Source organism: Sceloporus undulatus, chromosome 7 (assembly GCF_019175285.1).
Source record: "Sceloporus undulatus isolate JIND9_A2432 ecotype Alabama chromosome 7, SceUnd_v1.1, whole genome shotgun sequence".
Lineage (NCBI taxonomy): Eukaryota > Metazoa > Chordata > Lepidosauria > Squamata > Phrynosomatidae > Sceloporus > Sceloporus undulatus.
This window is the reverse complement of record NC_056528.1, coordinates 16,054,585-16,075,149: the sequence shown is the minus strand read 5'-3', so window position 1 is coordinate 16,075,149 and position 20,565 is coordinate 16,054,585. Positions and strand designations below refer to the sequence as shown.

General features: G+C 44.8%; 2 protein-coding genes across 6 annotated transcripts; both read left to right on the top strand.

The window, feature by feature from the left end:
- The first annotated feature begins 3,585 nt into the window (after positions 1-3,585).
- LOC121936211 (P2Y purinoceptor 2-like) lies at positions 3,586-4,512 on the top strand. Its single transcript, XM_042478168.1, has one exon. It carries the CDS (start codon positions 3,586-3,588, stop codon positions 4,510-4,512), a length of 927 nt encoding a protein of 308 aa, XP_042334102.1.
- An 811-nt stretch (positions 4,513-5,323) lies between these two features.
- Positions 5,324-15,384, top strand: LOC121937286 (P2Y purinoceptor 2-like). 5 transcript variants are annotated; one of them, XM_042480365.1, is made up of 2 exons: positions 5,324-6,303; positions 13,997-14,124. In XM_042480365.1, the coding sequence occupies exon 1, from the start codon at positions 5,354-5,356 to the stop codon at positions 6,281-6,283; it is 930 nt and encodes a 309-aa protein (XP_042336299.1). In that variant the 5' UTR covers positions 5,324-5,353; the 3' UTR covers positions 6,284-6,303; positions 13,997-14,124. The 5 variants fall into 5 exon arrangements, with proteins under 5 accessions (XP_042336299.1, XP_042336300.1, XP_042336298.1 ...); XM_042480366.1 differs by having other exon boundaries at positions 6,188-6,303; positions 13,997-15,384; XM_042480364.1 differs by lacking the exon at positions 5,324-6,303 and adding an exon at positions 8,164-9,309 and having other exon boundaries at positions 13,997-14,075.
- Positions 15,385-20,565: the final 5,181 nt, after the last annotated feature.

The window sequence follows — 20,565 nt, the reverse complement described above, 5'->3', positions numbered from 1 at the left end:
TAGTAGCTGTCGTCATAGTAGTAGCAGACATAGTAGCAGCCATTCAGTACGATGAACCGCTAAGTGTGCCAAGGGAGAGGATGGATGCGAAGAGGTGGTTAATGTGTGACAACAAGCAAGCTCAGAAAGCACTGGAGTATTTTAAGCCTCTCATAGTACAATTATCTGGAGATTAAATACAGACAAATGAGCTCCCAGGAGAGAATTGTGTTTGGTATGTTGGACTATGCCTCTGGAGACCAGGGTTCGAATCCCTGCTTAGCCACGAAACCCTGGGCAAGTCATATGCTCTCAGCCCCAGAGGAAGACAATCACAGTAGGATCTGAATGAGCTGTAAGTTTTGAGATTTGTTTCAGTGATGTGGACTTGCGTCAATTGACTAGGACTTATGTCAGATGCAAGTCTCTTGAATGACTCGACTTGCACTTGACCTGGCAAAAATGACTTGAGACTGGTCTGTTTTTAGTGACTGGCTTGCTGGTGCCATTCACTCGGAGCAGAAGGCAAAGCCTGGCCCTCAAGTGCAGGGTATATTTCTTGGAAGAGAACAGCAAATGCGTTAGGCAATGGGCTTGAGGTGGAAGGATCCTTCTAAAACTTTAGAAGGCTCTTCTGCCAAGGAGACCTCAACTCCTGCCTCAAGTCCATTGCCTAATGTGTTTTTTGGTTACAAGTTGGCTCACAGACTTGAGACTCAACTTGAGACTTGACGTGAAAGTATCTTGCAAGGACCTGAGACTCAGCTTGAGGCTTGAAGGAAGAGAGTTGAGACTTGACATGAGACTTGGACTAAAAGCCTTGAATGCACCACTGCTGTGTTCTAATGCTTTTATGAATTAGCAAGGCTCTGCTGATGCCCTTTGTTTTTTTACAGCAGCTGTTCCCGGATGAACCGCTCAGGCTTTTCTCAGCCGCTGGTATACCCAACCCGGCGAGAGAGGCACAGGGACTGGAGGAAGGCAAGCCGGATCCTCAGGAAGGTGTAAAGACCCCTTCGGAGTTCAACCCAAGGCTGAGAAAAAAGAGATTGGTGGCAACGAACGCAGCACTCCTGGGAGAATTCTGCACCGATCATTGCCATGTGTAACCTTCCATCTTGCAACAACTGAGACAGGAGTGCCCTCTCCGTAGCATTGTTCTTGCATGTCCCCCTGGTCACACATTGACACGCGACACTGACCAACATGTATAAATGTTTCTCCTGAGTGTGAGCAGAAGTTGGATGTGCCTTACCCTTGAACCAGAGGGGTATTCACCTTTGAACAAGGGCCAAGATGTGAACAACAGAATATGGACTTCATGCGAGATTATGAAATAGATGACTTGGAGAGACACTGGAGGAACTGACATGGTGGACCCCATTAAGTTTGGATCAATTGATGTTGTGTTGGAGAGGGAATGGAATTATGTAGGAAACTCAAGAAAGAGGGCAATGGAGGCAGCATAGTGATGTTCCCAAATAAGTGGATGGGGAAGATTTGGGTTGTGGTGTAAGAGGACTACACAAAATGGGGAGAAGTCAGAATTAGGATGGCACACATTTGGGAGAAGGGATGAGGAAAGCCAGAGGCAAATATATTTAGAGAAAGGCTCCTCTGAATATATCCGGCCAAGAAAACCCTAGGATAGGGTCACCATAAGCCAGAGCTGACTTGAAGAAGGTACATGATGATGACAACAAACAATAAGAAAGAATGAGCTTAGAGACTGGATATTTGCCCATTTCAGAGGAAGGTGGAACAAAATAGAGGCATGTGTTATTGCCTTTCAAGGTCTAGGAGGTGTTAGATCTTGGAAGTAACTAATTGGTTGTAATACATTCATTTCCTCAATAGCAAGGGTGTCACTTCATTGCATTAAAAGTGCAACATCTGAGGGATAACTTCACTTCTATTGTGATGTAAATGTACATTTTTAAACATCCCTGTTCGACTCACAAGAGTGTGGACTAAATAAATGATGGTGGAGGAGGAATATCAGATGGCCCAAGGGCTGGCTTGTGGTGATGGATGAACAACATTCCAGTTTTTAAAAAATATATTTAAAAGGAACCATTTTCGTTACTTTTGAGAAATGGAAAGGGAAGCATACTTTTACAAAATGTAACTCTCCGCTTTTGTGGGCCTGGATACCATGAGATCACTATTCTTATGCAAGCGTTTTCACATTTCCTGAACTCATGTGAGAACAGCATCCACTATCCCTTCCCTCAAGTGGTTTTGGGGGTTTTATGCGTGTACAACAGAGCGCACCAGTCACACACTATGAGAATGGAAAGTCCCTCTCTGAAAGCCTTAGCTTGGTTTTTAGGCACACAACTCCTAGCAAATTATTTTGTAAAAGTAACTTCCCAAGATTGGGTCCCTCTGAGGTTTTGCAGTGGGGAATACGAGCTGTTAGGCCCTTTCAGCCTTTCATGTTCCAAGACTTTTTGTTGGAAAGCTTGGAGAGAACATGCAGTGGGCCCTTGGTATCTGCTGGGGTTTGTTCCAGGACTCTGCGTGGATCCCAGAGTCCATGGATGCTTATGCCTCATTAAGTACAATGACATAGTAAAATGGTGTCCCTTATTAAAAATGGTAAAATCAGGGTTTGCTTTTTGGAATTTATATTTTTTTGAAATATTTTCAAATTGCGGGTGGTTGAATCTGTGGATAAAGAAATGCATGGATACAGAATTCCGGCTGTATGTGGTTATATGTTCCCCTAGAGCCTTGTCTCAACTGAGGACTTTATCACATGAGGCTAAAATGTGGAATTTTAATAGTATAAATTCTGGGATTTATAGTTTGGTGAGCTACTTAGTCATCTCTATCAGAGCGCTCTTGTGCCACAACAAACTACAAATGCCAGGATTCTGTATCACGGAGCCATGGCTGTTAAAATAAAGTCAAACTGCCTTAATTCTGCAGTGCAGATGCAGCCCTAGCTAGCATGGACAATAATAGCCAAGGGGGAAAAAAGTAATAGTTGGAGTCCAGAAAAGCCAAAGTGATATAGTGATTTGAGTGTCAAACTCTGGGAGACCAGGGTTCAAATCCCGTCTCAGTGATGGAGACCTATTGGGCAAGTCCTACTCTCTTAGCCTTAGATGAAGGCCCCTCTGAATAAATCTTGCTTAGAAAATACTGTGTTTTGTTCACCTTCAGGTTGCAATAAGGTGAAGGTGCACAATAACAATGAAGTCCAGAATTTTGCCTACTCTTGAAGGCATATGCGGAAGAAAAAGACCAGCTTTGCTGTTGGCTTTGACTTAGCTAGAGCTCCTCTCCCTCCCGTGCTCACACTTCACAAAAGGAGGCTGGGAGCCCATTCATTCATGGAGTAGCAAGTTCCCACCTATGGCTTTTCTTTGACTCAAAAGGAGCCCCCCAAAAGGAGGAAATAGCCTGTGGAAGGATGTTGAAAAACCAACCTCAATGCAAGCCCATATTAAAACCTGCAACCAGAGGATCCTGGGGAACACGTACGCAGCCTAGGAAGCAGTTGTGCTGCTACAAGCAGAGGCTTCCCTTCTTTCATCCTCTGAAGGCTTAAGAGAAACATCTCCCTAAGTGGCTGAAGGTCCGTGTCTTCATCAACCAATGAACGCCACCAACACCACGCAGTGCCAGTCGGTGGAGCTACACCTGGTCATCCCAACTCTCATGGGCATCTTCTCTGTGGTTGGACTCATCTTCAACGGCTTCAGCCTGTGGATCTTCTGGTTTGTCATCAAGCGCTGGAATTCGGGTGCCATGCTCCAGTTCAACCTCGCCTTGGTGGACACCTTGATCCTTCCACTCGCCCCTTTGATGATAACCTATTTCCGCTTGGGCAACCATTGGCCTTTTGGGGAGTTTCTCTGCCAGCTGCTGGCCTTCTTACTCAACATCCACCTCTACGGTTGCATCTACCTCCTGATGCTCATCAGTGTCCACAGGTACAAAACTGTGGTCCATTACAATGCCAAGACCCTCTGGAGGAGGAAGTCCTTTTTGAAGAAGCTTCTCCTGATCTCTTGGGCTCTCTTTGTCATACAAGGGCTACCGCTCTTCTTCTTCCTCAAGACATCGGTCATCGGCAGCAAGGTGAAATGCATGAGCCTCCTCCAGTCAGAGCTGTCCTATCTCTACCTGGGTTATGGTATCTTGATGGGGACCTCCTTCCTAATCCCCTCCAGCATCTCCTTCATCTCCAACGTGATGCTAGGGGTGTACATTTCCAAAATCAGCCAAACCAATCTCCGAAGGAAGGTCATGAAGACCAAGTCCATACAGATGATCATCATCACCCTACTCATCTTCGTCATCTGCTTCATGCCCATCCATGTTTGCGTGACGGTGGGTGCCACCATTCGACAGTATGGCCTCTCCTGCAGATTTCTGAACCATATCAGAGTTGCCTATTATATTTCGGTTGTACTTAGTGTGGTCAACTCTTGCCTGGATCCCTTCATTTACAATTTTGCCAATGAGAAATTTAACGAATTCATGTCCAAGTTCCTCAAGAGACTGTTCCTCTGCAAGTGACAAACTTGGAAGAAGGCTGGGTAAGACATATAGCCTTGGGGTGTGTGTTTTACTTCCATAGGCTTTTAAATAATTGTGTATTGTTATAATAGTGAGTATTTTAATTGTTTTTAAAACTTACTATAGATTTTGGTTGGTTTCCTTCTGTGAGAAGTTTTCGGGCCCAATCTGGGAGAGCAGCGCCCTATAAAATATTGAGGTTGGAGACCCATGGATGGTCCTTTCAGAGGTCAAGAGAACATTATCTGGACTCCTGTCTCTGAATGATCACTTCATACAAGCTTTGATACGTCTCTTTGCTTCCTACACCAGTTTCATCCAATCCATTCTTAAAACCATCTAGTTCAGAGGCCAACCATAGCATCCGGCACTAGCAAATTTCACAATGTGACTATGGGCTGTGAGAAAGAAATTCTTCCCATCATTTGTTCTGAGATTTCAGCTGCCTAACTCCATGGAAATCAGGGTTATATGTGTGTCAGGACGATCATTTTCAGTAAAGAAGGCTCTTCCCGAAACCATTTTCATTTCGGTTTTGGTTTGGTTTTGACTGTACAAATTGCAAAAGTGATGTATAGAACAGCTTGCTCTTGACTTTGGCTTTTCTGTGGAACAGCCTGAAGCTCTCTCTCGAAGAAAAAGGAAGTGGGTCGGAGGGTGAAGGAGGGATCCCAATGTAACCTTATATAGAAGGGTAACAAAAAAAGTGCTAGGCAACACATACAGCCTGGGAAGCGGTTGATGTTACCACAAGCACAAATTCCCCTTCTTTCACCTTCTCCTTTCCTGGTCTGCACGTCTTCATCTCTAAGCATCTGGAGCCACCTGCATCCAGCCTTCAATGAACACCACTAACACAACGCAATGCCAGCCAGCGGAGCTGCACCCTGCCATCCCAGCCCTGTTGGGTGTTCTCTCTGGGGGCATACTGGTCTTCAACAGCTTCAGCCTATGGATCTTCTGGTTCACTGTCAAGCGCTGGAATTCAGGCATCATGCTCCAGTTCAACCTTGCGTTGGCCGATGCCATCATCCTTCCAATTAACCCATTGATGGTGGCCTATTTCAGCCTGGGCAACCACTGGCCCTTTGGAGAGTTCCTCTGCCAGTTTGAAGCTTTCACTCTCAGCACTCACCTCTATGGCAGCATTTACTTCTTGGTACTCATCAGCATCCACAGGTACCAAGTTATTGCCCATTACAATGCCAAGACCCTCTGGAGTCAGAAGTCATTCTTGAAGAAACTCATCTTGGTCTTTTGGGCTCTCCTCTTCCTTCAAGGGCTCCCGCTCTTCTTCTTCCTCAAGACATCCGTCATCAACAAGAAGGTGAAGTGTTTGAGCATCTATCAGTCAGAGATGTCTTACCTCTACCTGACCTACAGCATTTTCCTGGGCATTTTCTGCTTCCTTCTCCCCTTTGGGATCACCTTGGCTTTCTACATGATGTTGGGGAAGTCCATCACCAACATCAGCCAAGCCAATCTCCGAGGGAAGGTCATGAAGACCAAGTCCATACAGATGATCATCATCTCCTTGGTCATATTTGCCATCTGCTTCGCACCCCTCCATATCTGCATGATCATCGGCTCCATTGTGGGACATTACAGAATCTCTTGTGAGGTCCTTCACCGTGTCGAAGTTGCCTATTGTGTTTCTATCGTCTTCAGCATGGTCAACTCTTGCCTCGATCCCTTCATCTACAATTCTGCCAATGAGAAATTTCACACATATTTTTCCCAATCCCTAAAAAGGTTGCTGCTGTCTAAGTGACAAGTGGGAGAGGAGAAAAGGTAAGACGTGAATATTGCAATCCTCTATGCCATGTGTCCTTAGCTCCTCCAAAAACTAGATGAGAGTTTAGGTTTGATTTAATCTAAAGAGTTGATCACATGAAGGAGATTGGGAGTTTATCCCGTGAATATCCCAGAAAAATGGTGCAATTATGCAAAACGATTTCACACAACGTCGCACAAAACCCACCATTAAAGTGGCCACACAGAAGCATTAAGGCACATCTTTTGACTTTCAGGATTCCAGTGATAATGCATTTTCCGATATTGTTTTATTTGCGCAATTGCATGTGATAATCATTTGCGCAGTTACTCGCCATTTCCGCTTCATTTGCGGAAAACTTTAAATGCGCTTCAGTCTCTAATGTCGAAATCAGCCCCAGTGTGACAAACTCCTAAGACCCCTTTGTTTGTTTGTTTTCACCAGTTTGTGGGATGTGTAGAACTCTCCTCCAGCATCACATTTCAAATGATACCGGTTCATTTTTTAAAATCCCAGTGCAAGGCAAATTTCCAACGCACTACTATCTGCACAGACACAATCGGGAGAGTGGCTGAATGGAAGAAATGATATAGATTTCTTTCTGTGCTTTTGTAATTGTCATTACCTTTTGTGTTGCTGTGCAACTGAGGTGGGCTTCCAAGAGCTTTCCTCTTCTTTCTCAGAAGCCTTTGCTTCCTGTGACTTTGCAAGTTTGGTCAGTCTCAGGCAGCAGAGGAAGCGGAGGTGAGAAAGGTTTGCAGCCTGCAGAAAATGCACCATGGCTAGGAATCTCTAGGTCCTTCGGTGCGACTTTTGGTTCAAGTTGACCACAGAGTTGCACTGGAGGACCTAGAGATTCCTAGAGAGAACATATTAATAAAATCCGTGAGTAATCAAATCTGCAAAAGTCAAAGCTGCAAATATGGAGGGATGAGTGTATTTCCGTTGTGTAGATGTAGACACACTCCACAAATAAGAACTGTTCCTCTCCAGATAAAAATGTTCTTACCCTCAAGAAGCTCCTTGGAAATCTACCCTCCTGTAACTTAAAACCATTAGGCCTGGTCCTGCTTTCTGGGGCAACGGAGAACAAACCTGCCTCCTCTTCTTCTCTGTGACAGCCACTGAGGTATTGAAAGAGTGCAATCCTATCATTGTTATTTTCACCAGGATGAACATGCTCACTAGAATGTAGCATATAGTGTATGGTGTCTTCCATATGCCCACTTCCACAAATGCAAATACATTGCTCTTTGGAGATCTTTTTATATTTCCCTGATGCTTCACGTGCATCAGAAATACCAATGTGTATCAGAAGTGCCCAATGCACACCAGAAGTGCCCAGTGCTCATGAGAATGTCTGATGCACATTGGAGCGCTCACACCAGTTTCGTTGTGTCTCTGCAATTCATAAAGTGATGCATTGTGGACCGTGATGTCGAATCTCCATCTTTGTTCCTAACGTGGAAAACAATTTTAAATGTGAACTCAACAGGGCCAGAAAAGTAAAAAGGAAACACTTTTCCCTGAAAGCACTCATTTGAGATCTTCTCGTGGTCTTTGGAAAAAAATAAGGGTTGTCTTAATTCAAAAACAAAACCCACATGTCTTTTTGGGCTTGATATTGTCAAAACCACCCTTCCGTCTTTTTCTGTTCATTTTCAGCATTGTGGTGCTGAGTGTTGATAAATGCTATTTATAAACGTATCACTGGCTGGTGCCGCCTTTGTGTGGTGCAAAAGGTTAAAGGAACAGATCTCTTCTTTTCTGTAAGAGCTCTGCAAAAACATGGGTCAGTTCCTGCCTTCGGTTTTAAACGATGCTTGACTCATAAGAAACCCTGTGAAAGGAGGAAACAGAGATGTGGGAGAAGTGCGGAGCATTAGATAGCCACACCTTAAGAGTGGGGACAGCCTTGGTGGAAATGTACCCATTTGGAAGAGGTTGGCGCCAACACAACAAGCAAAGATAAGAAATCTCCTTCTTTTGCCTTCTGTATCTCTGGTCCAGTGGGTGCCATGCCATGGACAACTCTTCCCAAATACCTGGAGATGCCTGTCTTTATCTACCAATGAATACCAACAGCACCATGCAGTGCCAACCACAGGGGCTGCACCCTGCCGTTCCAACATTGTTGGGCGTCCTCTCAACCGGTGGTTTGGTCTTCAACAGCTTCAGTTTGTGGATCTTCTGGTTCACCATCAAACGCTGGAATTCCAGCATCATGCTCCAGTTCAACCTTGCACTGGCTGACGCCGTTATAATCCCAGTCACCCCTTTGACAGTGGCCTATTTCTGTTTGGGCCATTGGCCCTTTGGTGAGTTTCTTTGCCAGCTTCAGGTCTTCTTACTCAGCACCCACCTCTATGGAAGCATCTACTTTTTGATGCTCATCAGCGTCCACAGGTACCAAGCCATTGTCCATTACAATGCCAAGACCCTCTGGAGAAGGAAGTCCTTCTTAAAGAAACTCATCTTGGTCTTCTGGATTTTACTCTTCCTACAAGGGTTTCCGACTTTCGTTTTCCTCAAAACATCCATCGTTGACAATAAGGTGATGTGTCTGAGCATCTACCAGGAGGAACTCTCTGACCTTTACCTGGCCTATAGCATTGTCCTAGGGACCCTTTGCTTTCTTTTCCCCTTTGGCATCTCCTTGATCTCTTACGTGATGCTGGGGGCCACCATTGCCAACATCAGCCAAGCCAATCTCCGCGGCAGGGTCATGAAGGCCAAGTCCATACAGATGATCACCATCGCCTTGGTCATCTTTGCGGTCTGCTTCACTCCTCTCCACATTTGTGGCTCTACGGCTGCCATTGTGCGATATTATGACATGTCTTGCGAGATCCTTCACTACGTGGAAGTTGCCTATTACTTGTCCGTGGTGCTCAGCATGGTCAACTGTTGCCTGGACCCTTTCCTCTACAATGCAGCCAATGAGAAGTTCCACAAGTTCTTCTTCAAGTCCCTGGGACGATTGCTGTTCTCTAAGTGAGAAGACTGTCTTTGGAGAAAGCTAGGTAAGAGATCAAATACCTTCACCTTCACCTCCACCTCTCTATCTCCCTTGACCTTAGTCAAGAACCAAGAGAAGGCTGAGATGGAAGCAAACATCTCTAGGTTTTAATCAAAGACAGCTTTGATTCTGATAAGAGGTTCTGCTATCTTGTCCTTTTTATTTATGTAAGAAATGTATACCCCTTTTTTTGGTCTCCAAAAACAGGAGCTACTCAAAGCACTTCTGGTCTGCAATTACGCACAGCAAGGTGTGCCTCAGGCAGATGATACTAAGAGTAGTATCAAAGTCTTAGGCTGCAGCCACAATGCAGTTTGCTCTGCTTTAATTGTCATGGCTTCATTCTATGGAATCCTGGGATTTGTAGTTTGTTGTTGGACCAGAGCTTTATTCCAAGCAGGTAGAAACCAATGTCAAACATCTCTCACATTCAAAAATGTTCTTCCTAATGTTTAGGTGGAATCTGCTTTCTTGTAATTTGAACCCATTGGTTCAAATCTCTGGTTCTGGTCTCCGGAGCAGCAGAAAGTAAGCTTGTTCCTTCTTCCACATTCCTTGAAATAGCTAAAATGTCACCTTTCAGTCTAAGCTAAATACATCCAGCACCCTCAGTCATTCCTCATAAGGCTTGGTTCCCAGACCTTTTGCCATTTTGGTCACCCTTTCCAGTTTGTTAATATCCTTCTTGAACTGTGGTGCCCCGAACTGGACACAGTACTCCAGGTGAGGTCTGGACAAAGCAGAATAAAATGGCACTACTACTTCGGGATAAGGATCTGGTATACCATTGGCCCTATACAGACAGCCAAAATAAAGCTGCTTTGAGTCACTTTGGAGGTATGGTGTTTACATGATGCATGCATCCTAAGAGTCTGGAAGCTGCACCGAAGCTGCACTCCAGTCCTTAGGACTGGACCACAGCTTTGGTGCAGCTTCTGGACTCTTAGGACGCATGTATCATTGAAACACCATACTTCCAAAGTGACTCGAAGCAGCTTTATTTTGGCTGTCTATATCAGGCCATAGTCAGTGTTCAAGAAAGATGCAACTAACAGTCCAGTTTTGTATCTGGCATGGGAGAGAATGCCAACTCCTATTGGGCTTCAGTGGGCAACCTCTCTTTGGCACCCCTGATTCACAGCAGCTTGCAAAACGTTAAGAAGAAATGAAAAGGAAAATCAGCAAAAACCTTTGGCAACATGCAAAAACAGCAGCATAAAATCACCACCCAACAAACTCAAACCAACAGCAGCATCAAATGCTTGTCGGAGGTAAAAATGCTTGCTTAAATTGCACACAGTTTCAAGTCACACTCAGTTTCCAAGCAATGCTTTCTCTGTTTCTATGTTCTGCATCTGTGTGTGTGGTCTTCAAGTCTAGTTTGGGTTTGGAGATGGCAAACAATCTGTTTTTATTGTGACAAAACACACTGTGCTGGAGGAAAATATGCAGAGTCTCTGCAAAGAGGAGCCAACTGCTACAGCCAGGAAATTCACCTGTGCCATCTCCATTTTGTGGCTATTGTGCAAAACTGGGCACACTTAGAGCAATACTTTTGTTCTGTGCTTCCTAATGCATTCTGGCTTTGTCAATTATGCCATGAATCTGAATGGCAAAGTCATAGGCATGAGGACTAGAAACATGCTACTTTTGAGTTCGTTGAAAAGAAGCTCTCAGGAAACTGAATTCTATGCCTTTTGCTGCCTTCCTACACAAAGTTGCAATATATGTTGACTAGCAACTGGCAAAGCCTGGCAGTCTTCATCAATTCTTCAGACAGCGATGGTGGTTGTTCTTGTTCTTGTTATACGCCTACAAGTCAACTCTTTACAACTGTATCCCTCTGTTTTGTTGGCAAGATTTATTAAGAGGAGGATTGCCATCTTAGGCTGAAAGGACATGACTTGCCCAAGGCTACCCAGTGGGCTTCCATGGATGGGCAGGGATTCGAACTCATGCCTCCCTGGGTCTCCCTAGTTAAATCCTTAAGGTTTATGAAAATGGTAAGACAAAGAGAGATATCAAATACACAATACACAACACAGGGGACAATGGGCATTTTGTGATGTATTTCATATGGTGTTTTATCATTACTGTATGCCGCTTCGATCGTGAGGAAGAGGTGGGATAAAAATTATTATTATTATTATTATTATTATTATTATTATTATTATTATTATTATTAAATTGACATCCCATTCCCTGAAACAAGATGATAAAGGCCCAATTCCTGGTTCCTAGAGAAATCACTGGTCCATTTCATTCTCTGGTTCTCTCTTTCCACAATAAAACAGTGGAAGCATAGTCCTTTCACAGCAGTCGCCGGTGGCTGCCATGTCAGTGGGGCAGGGAAGCCATTCCAGGTTTGAGTTAGCTTTTTGTGGTTGGGAGAGGACAGGATTTAGTACTCTGGAAGACTTGGAGTGGCTTTTCTGCCCAACTGACCTGGAAGACACCAACCTCCACTGCATCTAATGGGCCGCAATAGAGAAGAGGATGTGGAACAAGATGAATCTCTGTTGTTCTGATCCAGGAGGGCTCTCCTGATACTCCTTCATTGTTATTTTCCCAGCAGGGATTTTGCTCAGCTCTACCCAAAATGATGAGGGTCTTACAGGGACTGGACTCAATTTGCAAGAAGATGTAAAATCCTTCCAGAGCTCTACTAGAAAAGGCTCAGAAAAGCAACCCATGTCAAGAAATGCTGCATTCCTGGAGAAGATCAGAGGTGTAGTTCCTGGGAAAACAAACTGAGGACATTGTCCCTGCAAAGAAGAATCCTGCTTCGCCACCCCAACATGAAATGTTACTTCTGTCTCCACATTTCTAGCACTGCAGTAACTTTACAACTTTGCCTCAACCTTTATGTTCAAAATCTATATTTACACACACGTCGGTTGGTGTTGGGTGCCAATGTGTGACTGGGAGATCTGCAGCAACAATGCAAAGGATTCCCTTATCTCAGTCAATGGAGATCACAACCGGCAGATAATCTTATATGGGTTGTAGCTCCAACGAGTCGAAATGAGGACACTGACCTTCCAAATAAGAATCCTCCAAATTTCAAACATTGCAGTAACTCTAAACCTTTCGCTGAGGTTTTAGAAATACTGTCCTCCTAAATGAAATTATTCATCAGTCCTCCAAATTTCTCCCATGTCAGGGAACTAGACACTGAAAAACCATTCACCGCTAAGCTATTTGCTATGTTCACATTCCCTTGGTCACTTGGCCTGCCCTTTATTTGGAGGTCAAAAGCATATTTCATTTCAGATGATGTATGGCCCATTCAGTACCAAACTTGGAGTATACTTTCCTTATAATGAATTAAAATAGCTAAATGGTGCTGGATTATCAGTTGCTTCCGTTGCAATGGACAAAGAGAGCTATTATTTTCATGTTAATCATTTACCGAATTAAGTGCTTCTCATCGACTCGTGACCTGCTGCCTGGATCATTGCAAATGTAATGGCAAACCATGCTTTTGCCATTATGAGAACAAGTCAGTGCGCAAGTCTCCCGAGTTATAAGTTTCCCCTCCGTCTTTCTCCAGAAATAAAAGGAGGAGATGAGAAGACTCCAGATCTGGTTTACTCATAATAATGATTGCAATCCTGTTGGAGCGTTGCACCTTTGGAAGCGTATTTATGCCTGCAGGAATTACAAGTGTGTAATTCCCACAATTGTAATTGTAATTCCCACAATTGTAATTCCCACAGTTGTGTCTGCATATCCAGTCCAGTACGGCTGTGTCTGTGTATCCAGCAGAGGCTTGTTGTTATATGACTCTGAAAGAGAGCCAGCAAAGTTCACGATGCACATTGCTGCTCGGTGCATAACAGACCAATGTGCATTGCATTGCCCCAGCTCTAACAATTTACCTTTTAAATAGGTCACCAATCCTCCCTCTACCATTTAACATTTTAAAAATCCCCTTTTTTGGAAAAGCAGAAGTAGACCTCTAGTAACTTTGAGTTTTTTAAAAGTTAGTTTTTGGTAGTCTGTTTGGCACCTGAGCAAAAAAGTGGCCCCAGGACCTGCTATCCATCCCTGATCTAATATAAACCTGGATTGGGATTCACACACACACACACACACACACACACACACACACACACACACATATCACTGGAAGGAGGGATATTTGACCACTCCTTAATCCCAGCCCTATCCCTACCATTAGGTAGACTGAGGTTGCTTCGGGCAGCAGATACTTGAAGGTGGCAGAGAGGGGTTGGGGAGGTTATTGCACCATCTGACTTTCCTAAAGCTAGCCAGATGCCTTCAGACATAGTGGTGGACACCATCCCATTCTGGGCACTGAAGAAAGATTCTCCCGCCACCTAAATTCTCATTTTTACCAAGGCTTTCTCTTTCGCCAGCAGTTTAAGGAACTGATGATTCCTGCAGGCATTGCAAAAGCTACATGTGGCATAGCAAGTTCCACCTTGGAGGAGGATTGTTTCGCTTCCTGCCATTTGATGCTCGGAGATCATCTCCAAAGCAGTCCCCTGGAGAACAGGCAGTCTGTAGGCACCGGCAATTCACAAACAGGAGACAGAGAGCCACACAGCAGAAGACAACCAAAGGAGAGGTCCCTTGTGTTGCTTCAACAAGTGAGGAAATTGGAAATCCTTAAATATTTCTACCACTTACTTTCTTTTCCTGCTCTTTGTCACACTTCTGCACAGCTCTTCTGTCCCGATTTGGAGCCACCAATCTTCATCTCCCAATGAATATGACCAACTCAACTGAATGCCTGCCCCAAGAGCTGCATCCTGCTATTCCAGCCCTCTTGGGCATCTTCTCGGTGGCTGGCTTGGTCTTCAACGCCTTCAGCCTGTGGATCTTCTGGTTCAACCTCAAGCGCTGGAACTCTAGCATCATGCTTCAGTTCAACCTTGCTTTGGTGGACACCATGATCCTCCCCATCACCCCTTTGATGGTGTCCTATTTCAGCCTGGGCAACCACTGGCCCTTTGGAGAGTTCCTCTGCCAGTTTGAAGCCTTCACCCTCAGCACCCACCTCTATGGCAGTATCTACTTCTTGATGCTCATCAGCATCCACAGGTACCAAGCCATTGTCCACTACAATGCCAAGACCCTCTGGAGAAAGAAGTCCTTCTTGAAGAAGCTCATCTTGGTCTTCTGGACTCTCCTCTTTTTCCAAGGGCTTCCAATCTTCTTCTTCCTGAAGACATCGATCATCGGTGACAAGGTGAAATGTCTGAGCATCCATCAGTCGGAGCTGTCATATCTCTACTTGATGTATGGCATTGTCCTGGGGACCTTCTGCTTTTTCCTTCCTTTTGGTGTCTCCTTGATGTCCTACATGATGCTGGGGACCTATATTGCCAAAATCAGCCAAGCCAATCTTCGAGGCAGAGTCATGAAGCGCAGGTCCGTACAGATGATTGTTGTCACCCTCCTGATTTTTGCCATCTGCTTCACCCCTCTCCATGTCTTTCGGACAGCTGGGACAATCGTGAAATATTATCACCTCTCCTGCGACCTTCTTCACCACATTGAGGTGGCCTATTACATTTCTTTAGTCTTGACCACCATCAACTGTTGCCTCGATCCCTTCATCTATAACTTCGCCAACGAGAAGTTTAACAAGTCCTTCTCATCCTCCTTGAGAAGATTGTTTTCCAGCTGAAACAAGATCTCTGGAGGGCGGAAGGAGATCCATGATCATGAACGGCAAACCTCATCCAGAGATGCCTGCGAGCAAAGAGAGATTCGAATCTGAGACTTGGAATGAAAGACAGCCACATAAGCTCCAGTTTGTGTCTGAAAAATATCAATACATGGCAAGGTACCATCATAGAAACTCTGCCTGAATCCATATGGTATGTTTAGACAAGCTAAACTGTGCCATCTATGTAAAGTCTGCATGTTTGTATACTTTGTCATAGGCAGTTGCCCTATACCATGTCAATGTATAGATTCAAGTTACGCTATGGCTGCATCTGCACTGCAGAACTAATGCACTTTGACACCACTTTAACTGCCATGGCTTAATGCTAGGCAATTCTGGGAAGTGTAGTTTTGTGAGATATTTTGCCTCTTCTATCAAATCCTGATGCCACAACAAACTACTGTTCCCAGAATTTCATAGCATTGAGCCATGGCAGTTAAAGCAATGCCAAGCTGGATTATTTCTGCAGCGTGGATGCAGCCATTAAGGAAAGTGGAAGCTGGTGAAAGGAAAACTCTGGATGCATTTTGCAAGAGGCCTTCCGGTGGTTGTTTCTCGGAGGTGTAAAGTGTTTTTGCTGACTTATGCAAAGGGCTCTGGTGGCACCTTTCAGGCTAACTGAGAGAAAGAAGTTGGTCGTATCCGCTTCTGTAGACCTCAGTCTACAGAAGTCTGCTGACTTATGTCAAGCTTACCTGACCTGACCTGCTTGTGGTTTCATATCACATGAACCTACTGTTTGTTTTAAATAAAATGTTTGCTGAAACATATTGACCTCCTCTTGTTTGTTTGTTTGCTTGCTTGCAGTGGAGGAATGGGATCCCTACCACTTTGTTCAGTCAATTTCTGCATTTGCTGCTAATAAGAACATGGCCACCAGGTGATGCTCGAGCTTATGCAATGTCCGCAGCTTGGAGAAGTCACTGGGATGAATGCATTGGATGCAGATTTAGTTAGACTATAAACCTCATGATATCAAGGAGCCAGCAATGAGTCATAACAAAATAAAATCTCACTGACACCAACAGATTCTTGCAAAGTTGCTTTTGGTGTGCACTACTGCTCCCAGAATCCCCCACTCACTGGACCAAAAGGAAGCCCCCATGATCTTGGATTTGCCCATTGGTCTTAATAAAGCTCTATACAGTTACAGCAACTCGATACCACTTTAACAGGGTTTTACCAGCATCTTGCCTGTGTTCTAACAACAGTGCACTACATTGTTGTGGTGCTATTATTCCACTTTAATTGCTATGGATGCCTTATGTAGAATCCTGGGATCTGCAGTTCATTGAGGTCCTTGGAAGCTGTATGGCAGACATTGGCGAGGACCTCCCCAAACTACAGCTCTCAGAATTCTGGAGCCAGGACAGTTTAAAATGGTATCAAGGTGCCATAACTGAATAGCATAGCATACCCTCCAACTGACCCAATGTGACATGGACAGCCCTAATTTAACCACAGCCATCCCATTATTTTGAGCTGCTTATAAAAGGTCCCAGTTTCTCTCTCCCACTTTCTGCCTTGGTCCTTAGCTTGTTTCACTGGCTGCAACCTGACTTCAAAATGCAAAAAGTAGTTTGTATTCTACTAGCTTCAACAGGGGGAGAATCTTACACTTCCCTGTAGGCTCTACTTCTTTTTCATCGTATAACTTTTGCCATCTGGACCTCACTGTGCTGTTGGTTTCCCAGTTTTTGCATCTGTGAAATCTCAGAGGGTGTGAGATAGATGATGCACTCTTTTCCCTGTAGTTTGCCATGATGCATCCATAGAATGAAGTCACCCTTTGCAAAGTATACACAGGGCTATTGGTTTGTTTGTCAAGAGAATGCCCAGAAACTTTCTTTTCTCCTCTTTCTGGATTAAATGCGGCACAATGCTATCTGGACTCAAATTAGAAAGCAGCTACGGCTCTTGGAAATCCCCAAAGTTAAATATTAATTGCATCAAAGGCCCTACGTGACGCAGCTTCCCCCAGAGATGGAGGAACTCAGGCAGGTCTCAGAAATAGATCTAGGGCTTGCTTTCACTTTTGGGTGTTGTTGCGTGCCTTCAAGTCATTTCCGATTTATGGAGATCTTATAGCGGTCTTATTGTGGGTTTTTTTGGGCAGGTTTCTTCATGTGGTATCCACCACAAGGATGTGGGATTGTCTTACCTTGGTGTCAGACCCTTGGACTTCCTAGCCCCATACAGTTATTCCAGACCAGCAGCAATATCTGGCCATGATTTCTGCAAGACTCTTTGCTAGTCTGTTCTAGAAATCCCAGTTCTGGGCACCACAATTCAAAAAAGGATCTTGAGAAGCTGGAGTGTGTCCAAAGGACCAAAATGGTGAAAGGTCTGGAAATCATAAAGCCCTATGAGGAAAGACTTAGGGAGCCTGGAGAAGGGATGGTTAAGGGGTGACATGATAGCCCTGTTTAAATATTTGAAAGGATGTCATATTGAGGAGGGAGGAAGCTTGTTTTCTGCTGGCCCAGAGAATAGGACCCAGAACAATGAATGCAAGCTACAGGAAAAAAGATTCCACCTAAACCTTAGGAGGAACATCCTGATGGTAAGAGCTGTTCAACAGTAGAAGACTGTTGTGGTGGAGTCACCCTCCTTGGAGGTCTTTAAACAGAGGCTGGATGGCCATCTGTCAGGGATGCTTTGATGGAGAGTTCCTGCACGGCAGAATGGGGTTGGACTGGATGGCCCTTGGTTCTATAATGCTGCATCTCTGGGAATTCCTCTGCACCACCGTGTTTTCCTTCTGGCTGTGTTTCGCTAACATTTAACCTACATCTTCTTTCCCAAGAGGCAACAGGGAACAATTACCTTCCCTTATCGTGGCCATAATTGGTAGTTACACTAAGCCGTGTCCTGATTCCTAAGGCTGAGACTTATAAACTTGTTAGCAAAAGGAGTTCCTGGCTAGTGGCTCACTGTATTTGCTGCCAGGTTTGAGGCTGGCCTTTAAAAACTGTGGGCCCTTCGTTTGGCTCCAGGATCCCTTGTGGATCCCAAAATCCACAGATGTTTAAGTCCCTTTAATTGCAATGGCATTGTAAAATGGAGTCCCTTATATAAGGGTAGATTTTCAGCTTTCCCATTTTGGGCATATATTACTATTGGAGAACTGTTAGCACATATCATCCCCTAAGCTGGCAGTAATTCTGTGAATACCTTAGAATTAATTTTGTTAAGGTGGGTGCTGCTGTCCAATTTGATCAAGCCTGGGAAATCATTTTTAATACGAATTGGTGGTTGTTGTTGTTATTTTAAAGAAGTGCTTCCTGGACAAGGCCTGTGAGAAAACATCTCCACCCAAAGCGAATTCTCCCGCTGCCAACTTGGGTGTTGACAGTCCTATGAAACTTGCCGGCTGCCAGGTTGGTAACGGAGAATAATGGTTATAGAGGTAACACAACTCCAACGTTGCAACAGCTCCGCTGGTTGCCTGGCTGGTTATGATCTGTTATGGTTATGAACCCAGGTGCTAAGTTCTTGGATCAGAAAGGCATGGAATGGTTACAGGATGGGAGGAAAAGTTGGCAACCTTTTGCAAGATCTTGGAGTGGCCTCGCACTTGCCTAGTGCCCTATCCCTTCTTCATACGTTTGGAAAAACTGTGCTTTGACAGGTCAGCGTGTTTGTGCTTTGAAATCTATTTGTGCCGAGGCGTGAGAAGGGTGCAGAACTACTGAGGCCACAGGAGAATGTGGAGCGGGGTGGATCCAAGTTGGACAAGCAAGGTCATGCCAAGAAAACATGGGACACCAATTGGAACTAGGTCAAAACATACCGCATGATGCTTCCCACTAATCTTCCCCGGGAAAGGAGTTCCCGGAAAGTTGCATGCAGAATGCTTTGCCCTATTTCTCCCCCAAACACACTTTCCTCTTCCCAAGTACTCTGCAGCTCTTCTTAACCAAAGTTTTGGAAATGTTGCCCTTACCAGTTTACGGATTGCTAGACCGTTGCTGGGTGCCTTCACGTCATTTCCGACTTCTGGCGACCCTAAGGTGGACCTAAGATAGGGTTTTCTTGGCAAGTTTGTCAAGAAGGGGTTTGCCGTTGCCATCCTCCAAGGCTGAGAGAGTGTGACTTGCCCAAAGTCGCCCAGTGGGTTTCATGGCTGAGCTGGGAAGTGAACCCTGTTCTCCAGAGTGGCAGTTCAACACTCAAACCACTACGCCATGCTGGATCTCATAGGGATGACTATACTAGGACTTCCTAGGGATAGCTAGGATATCCAAGTGTCTGACTTCAGCATAAAGCAAAGTCCTGTATTCTCACAATCTCTTTCCCCTTTTTCTTTCTCACTCAGCAATCTGGGTCAGGGAAACAGGCCCACCGTGGGTGGGATGGACACCACATGAAACCTTCCAACCTGGAGCAGCCGGGAAAACAGGTTCCACGGCCCATGAGCCTGTTGACTTCACCGAGGAGGCGTTTTGCCTCTGTCCTCACCAACTGCAAAACAATATGTGGGACGTGCATGGCAAGGAAGGAAGGAACCCAAGCTGTATTCTCCCTTTCTCAGAACCCCCCAAAACGCCTTCCTCCCCACTTTGGATGGTCATACACAATGGGTTTTGCCGTTCCTAAGAGTTGGAGGGTGCCAGGTTGGGAAAGACGGCCGCAGTCAATTCTCCGAATCAGTGGTTTGAGTCAGGGCTGTTGTTTACGTTGCTTGGCTAAATCTCAGAACCAGACAGAGTTGGATGACTGTAGCAGGAAACGCAATGCTGCAACATTTCATTGCAGATCTCATCTGTTGTCCTTATTTGTCACTTTTTCCGATGCATGTTCTGCTTCCTCTTCCCAGGGTAGACCAAAATATGGCTCTCAAAATAAACATTCCCATGTCTTAGTGTTTTGAGCATTGGATTAAGATTCTGGAGACCAGGGTTTGAATCCTGGCTCGGCCATGAAACCCACTGGTAACCTTGGGAAAGCCACACTCTCTCAGCCTCCCAACAATGGCAATGGCAAACCTCCTCTGAACAAATCTTGCCAAGAAAACCCCATGATAGATCCGTCTTAGGGTCGCCATAAGTTGGAAACAAAAACACACAACAAAACCAAAAACATACACGCAGTGCCCAAATGTCATGCTAGGATTTGTACTTTTAGGAGACATCTAGCCTTCTCTGTCAAAGAGCTCTCTCCAAACTACAAATCCCAGGATTCTGTAGCATTGAACCATGACATTTAAAGTGGTGTCAAACTGCATTATTTCTGCAATGCAGATGCAGCTACGGTGCCTACAAATTCTACCAGAAGTAGCAGCATTTGCCTCTGGGCATCCACTAGCCTCCCTTGCATTTTGCAAAATTGTATTTAATGAGGTTTTATGCAGTTTTGAAAAACCTTTCCTGCTCAAACTGCTTTTGTTTTTCAGCTGAAAACTCCTAGTATGGAGGCAATGCTTTTAAAAGAACCCATGGTTAGTAAGCAAATAAATGGAAACAGTGGGGATCATGCCTGTGACCTTCCCGAAAAGAAACAGAATGGTTTGTGCAAAATAAACTAAAATAAGGACTTGGACACAACAGGCGCAACACA